The sequence below is a fragment of the Fukomys damarensis genome, unplaced genomic scaffold (assembly GCF_012274545.1).
Source record: "Fukomys damarensis isolate Sample0158 unplaced genomic scaffold, DMR_v1.0_HiC HiC_scaffold_30, whole genome shotgun sequence".
NCBI classification, from domain to species: Eukaryota; Metazoa; Chordata; class Mammalia; order Rodentia; family Bathyergidae; genus Fukomys; species Fukomys damarensis.
Window position 1 is genome coordinate 9,529,731 of NW_022900942.1, and position 4,764 is coordinate 9,534,494.

At 43.1% G+C, this 4,764-nt stretch overlaps 1 protein-coding gene across 5 annotated transcripts in view; it reads left to right on the plus strand.

Moving 5' to 3' along the window:
* Positions 1-2,183, plus strand: part of Znf516 (zinc finger protein 516) — a 115,951-nt gene extending 113,768 nt beyond the window's left edge. For 3 of the 5 annotated variants that reach the window (XM_033757592.1, XM_033757590.1, XM_033757591.1), the window contains 2 exons: positions 1,781-1,937; positions 2,045-2,162. In XM_033757592.1, the coding sequence (XP_033613483.1) occupies positions 1,781-1,937; positions 2,045-2,082 (195 nt within the window). In that variant the 3' untranslated portion in view covers positions 2,083-2,162. Of the gene's footprint in view, positions 1-1,780; positions 1,938-2,023 lie in introns of all 5 variants that reach the window. The other 2 variants (XM_033757593.1, XM_033757594.1) reach the window with 2 other exon arrangements.
* Positions 2,184-4,764: the final 2,581 nt, after the last annotated feature.

Sequence of the window (4,764 nt, forward strand, 5' to 3'; positions counted from 1 at the left end):
ATATATATATATATAGTTTTTTTTTACTTATTTTTCCTGATATTCTTACACCGGATATATATATGAGAATGATCTATTGTGTTGGTGTGCTTGGGATGTCTGCACAGATACTGTTAAGCAACTGTCATGGATTGTTCTGTGAGGTTATTTGAGCAAAACTATAGAGACACATTCCTCTGTCCACCTAAGAAATTGGAACACCCTTCTGTTGATTTATGTTTGATCATTTTGATATTTTTCCCAAGGTGATCATTTCTGCATTTTCTGGCTTTTGTTTTCTTTGCTGAAAGTAAACGGTGACAGTTAGGAATGTGAAGGGACTAGTGACTCAGTCCTGTCTTGTTTTTCTGTGTTTTAGTTATTAAAAGAAAATCCTGTACCCAAAGTGACACAAAGGTGTCGTCTACATTTTTACTGTTTCAGAAGCCGCACGGAAAAGTGCAATTGGCATTTAGAGCTGGAAGTGTCTTTTCTTCCTCAAATCTCCTTCCCAGTCGGTCTGGTGGGGAGAAAGGCGCGTGCTGGGCTGCAGCCACAGAATGCCGTATGCATTGGCTTCCAGGAGAGCAGCCGTGAGGGACCACCGGCTTACGTGGTGATGTGCCTGCCTCTCAGAATGCAAAAAACGAGGTTTTCAGAGGTGCACAGCTACGAGGGGCTGGCGATTGCGACTTTGAGCCCTGCTGCGCGCTGGACTGGATGGGTGGCTCCTTTCTTCCACTGAGCATCAGTATTGTATTGGTTTGTTAATTTGTTTGTGTCAGTTCAACCATAGTATTTAATATGATTTGTGTTTTCTTATTTATTTAGCCAATATGTTTTGATTCGCTTTTTTTTTTCAAATGATTTCTGCATGATACACTTCTGTAAGTCGCCTTCTGACTGTTACAGACTTTCTACTACCTCTACCAACCTGCTGTCTCCTTGTTTCCTAACAGGATTTTTACAGTGTTGCGTCTAATGTAATTTAGACAATAAAGGGTTTGGTTGTCTACACTGCAGTGCTCCTTGTGTCTCCCCTGCCCTTTACCTTGCACTCTTGCTGTATCCTAGCTTGGCTTCTGCCTGGTCTAGCTTGGCCCCTTGCCTTCTCCTCACTGTCACCCTCTCTCCCTCCCCACTCATATCTCTTATTTTTTAATTTAAGTAACACACAAATAATGAGCTTCTTAAAATCTTTCAGGTTATTTACTGCCGCCCTTAATTTGAAGAATGAACATTTGAAGTCTCTAAAATAGCAGATGTTCATTGTCTTCTCTGGGAAATCACCCCGCCCCCCCCGCACCCCGTACCTGTACACATTTTTGCCTGGCTCCCAAAAATCTCACTGCAATCTTAGACTGAAGTGTTGCACCTGTGTAATTTCAAGCCATGTGGATTTTGCCTTCTTGGTTCGGAAAGTATCAAATGTTTTAAGAGGTTTCCCCATTATTTATTTATTTTTTTAAATCAAGAAGAGACACTGGTTTTCTGAAAACAAGGAAATCCAACTGGGAGCTACATGCAGTCACTCTGTAAGATAAAGGAATGTGGACTTTCTGACAGTCTGTCAGGGTGCATCTTCTGACTTGGCTGCCATGTACCATGGCTAGGAACGGCTCCAGGATCTCTATAAGGCCCTGGCACTCACAGGCCTCACAGTGCCTCACTCCCTTAGCATGTAGAGCTGGGTGCAGCAGGGGGGCAAGTTCCACCTCATTTGGTGGAGGCCCTGGTTGCTTCCCATGCTTTCAACCAGGAGAGCAGGTGTAGTTTATGGGGCAATGTGGGTGTCTTCCAGATCACAGAAAGTGGTGCAGTCCTCCTGTTGCATGGAAGACAGCACCTGCTGGACTCCCGTGGCCAGAGACTCTCCTTGCACTCCTTCTTTAGAACAAGACCACCTATCCTGAACACAAGGTTCAAACCCTGTTGTAGACAGAAGAAGGAAATTCTATGTTCGTAAGCTTGACTCTACTTTCACAATGTCTGAAGTAACATTTGTTGTTTTACTGCTTTTAACTTTGGTGACTTCTAATTGCAGAACATTTTATTCACTAAGCAGACAGCAGCAACAACAGCAACAACCACAACCACAGGTGAGGACTTCCAGCAATGACCAGGTCCTTGTTTGCCATGGTTCATGCAAACGCCAGAGCCCTAGGACATGCCTGAGTGGAGTGACCACCCTGGTCTCCCTGCAAGAAAAATGTCCACTCTTTATCAACTTTGCTAATATATACTTTGAAACAGTAAAATGCAAAAGACCATAGAATTTGTATTTCTTTTATAAAAATACAATTTATAACATTTTGTACTCTTTATATTAGAATTTGTAATAGATTGATGTATTTAACTATTTCTGAAAAGTAATTCAATGTTTCAGTTGTGTGATAAAGTATTTAGATAAAACATTCATTCTATTGGAATTTTAAATAAATAAAAACATCTTCGAGTTCTTGAGATTTGTAAGACATTTTTCCCCTATTTTAAAGGTAGCTTGACTCATTTGATAGCTTGCTTTGGTCTGTGGTTGTTATAATTTTTTTTTTTTTGCTAAACATAAACCAAAGAGTTAACATTCTTTAAGCATAAAAGTTTTAGGATGATTCATAAGATAATTCATCTAAGAAGATTCTGAATGGACAGTGTATTTCTTCCAAATCTTTCCTGAACTCTAGGATATCACAATTTTTTTTCTTATAATGGGAGGTGTTTTTCTCATTTCTTTACCCCAGCTCACTTCTCATTCCCCTGAGAGTGTATGGTGTCCTGAAACTTGCACTGTGACCCACATGCGATATACAGGACTGGATATAAGTGGAACCCTGGATTATCCACACCTGGATAAAATCACTGCACCAAAAATTTGGGGTGGGGGTGGGGGCTGGCACTGTGGTTTGCTGTGTTTTGCTGATTAGATCACCAAAAAGTATGAAGCCATCAGATGCATAACTTTTCTAATTTCAAAGACAGATTGTGTTTAACGTGGTTAGAAGATGTACTAGTGTCGGGCAGAAAAAAGGGACGAGTTACTTGCACACAACTTTTGACACATGCCAGAACAGAAAATAGAGGATGCTACATACTACAACCAGGGAACCCTGGGTTTATCCCTTCTGTCAGCTGGGATGAATTGCTATTTTGAGGAGTTTTCTGAAAGGCCGCTGGGCTATGCAGACTGCAACACTAACCTCATCTAACTCAGGTGAGGTTTGTGACCCAGGGTGTTCAGAACCTCCCTCCTGGTTCTCAGGAGAACAATCAGAGAGATGCTGAAGGAGGGAAGGTCCTCATTAAATCCTTAAAAAGCAGCTGACCCTTAGCTGACAAGCTTGGGTTCTGTAAGTCCCCGTTTCGAAGGTATCTTGACTCATTTGAAGCTTGCGGTGTGGCAAGCAACCTGGCTCAGATTTCTGTGTATCGCCTGATGAGTGGAGATCCCCAGAGCCGACGAGCCTGCTCACATTCCTAGTCTCTAACTCATACCCCTGTCCTGGAGTATTCTCAAGGTAATGGGTGTTCCTTCCTCCGGGAATGCAGCTCTTCATCCTCTGTCAGCCTCCTGTTCACCCTGCAGTGAGAACCCAGTGTGCTGGCCTGAGCAGCTGGGGAGCTCCTCCTTTGGTAACCAGTGGCTAAATGGTGCCTGGGTGCCAGAGCTGGGTGTGTGGTCTGTCTCTCTCACACGTGCACACATACACAATAACTGTAAAGTGTTGAAATTAGTTTATACGTTTATGACTACACCTTTATCTCCCATTTGCATTCAAGAGAAATGCATTCCTAATATGTGTTATTAATGTCTCTTCCCCCAACCCCCGAAAAGCTCTGCCTGTGTGACAAATTCAGGGAAGGTCTGGTTTCTTCACTGATGCATGAGGCCAGAGTGGCTGCAGGAAAGGAAAGTCTGTGGGCATCTCTGGAGATGCGACATCCCCCTCTGACTTCTGGTAAGGGAAAAGGAAAATACACAGTAGTTAAAGGTTCTTGCTATAACAGAACAGTAGTTTGGGTTGTTTTTAAGCAGCAAATTCATTGCTCTCAGTTCTGGACACTGGGGGATTCAAGATCAAGGTACCAGTGTATTTGGTGTCTGGTGACTTCTCTGCCTCATAGGTGGCACTTCATTGTGGCATCTTCACATGGTGGAAGGCAGAACAAGCTCTCTCGAAGTCTTTCATAAAACTGTTCTTGAGGCCTCCATCCTGGTGACCTGATCACTGCCTGAAGACTTCGCCTCTACAACACCACACTGTGGTTTAGGTTTCAGTATGAGAGTTTGAAGAATGCACTAAGATTCAGACCACAGCAGATGCTCTTTTCTTGTTCAGGCAAGGAAGATGTGGATTTTCTCATTTCAGTGCATTAAATGAGCAGGAGAAGAAGAACAGTAAACTCTAACTTGGTTACCCAACAGTTTAAGCATTTAAGGGGCAAGGGAAATCCAACCCATGGTGTTTGTGTATCCACATTTGACCACAGACTAGTATTCATGCCCCAGGCGGCATCTCTCCCCACTAAATGCTTAGGTGTCTTCTCAAGCTGTGCTCTGTATCCTTCTGATCTCCCACACCTAAGGATGGCCTTGATGAACTAGAATCTTTTCAGAACAGGGTTACTAAGGTAAAGGCTGCATGTAAGATTCATAGAAGTCTGGTGGAACATCTGGAGTCCTGGCCTGAGGCTTCGGACTGATCTGCTTGAGAGACAAGCTTGTGTGGACAAGCTGATGAAATCACAAGGCCCTTGCCCCTACTTCCTGTTGAGTGTTGTGGTTTTAGA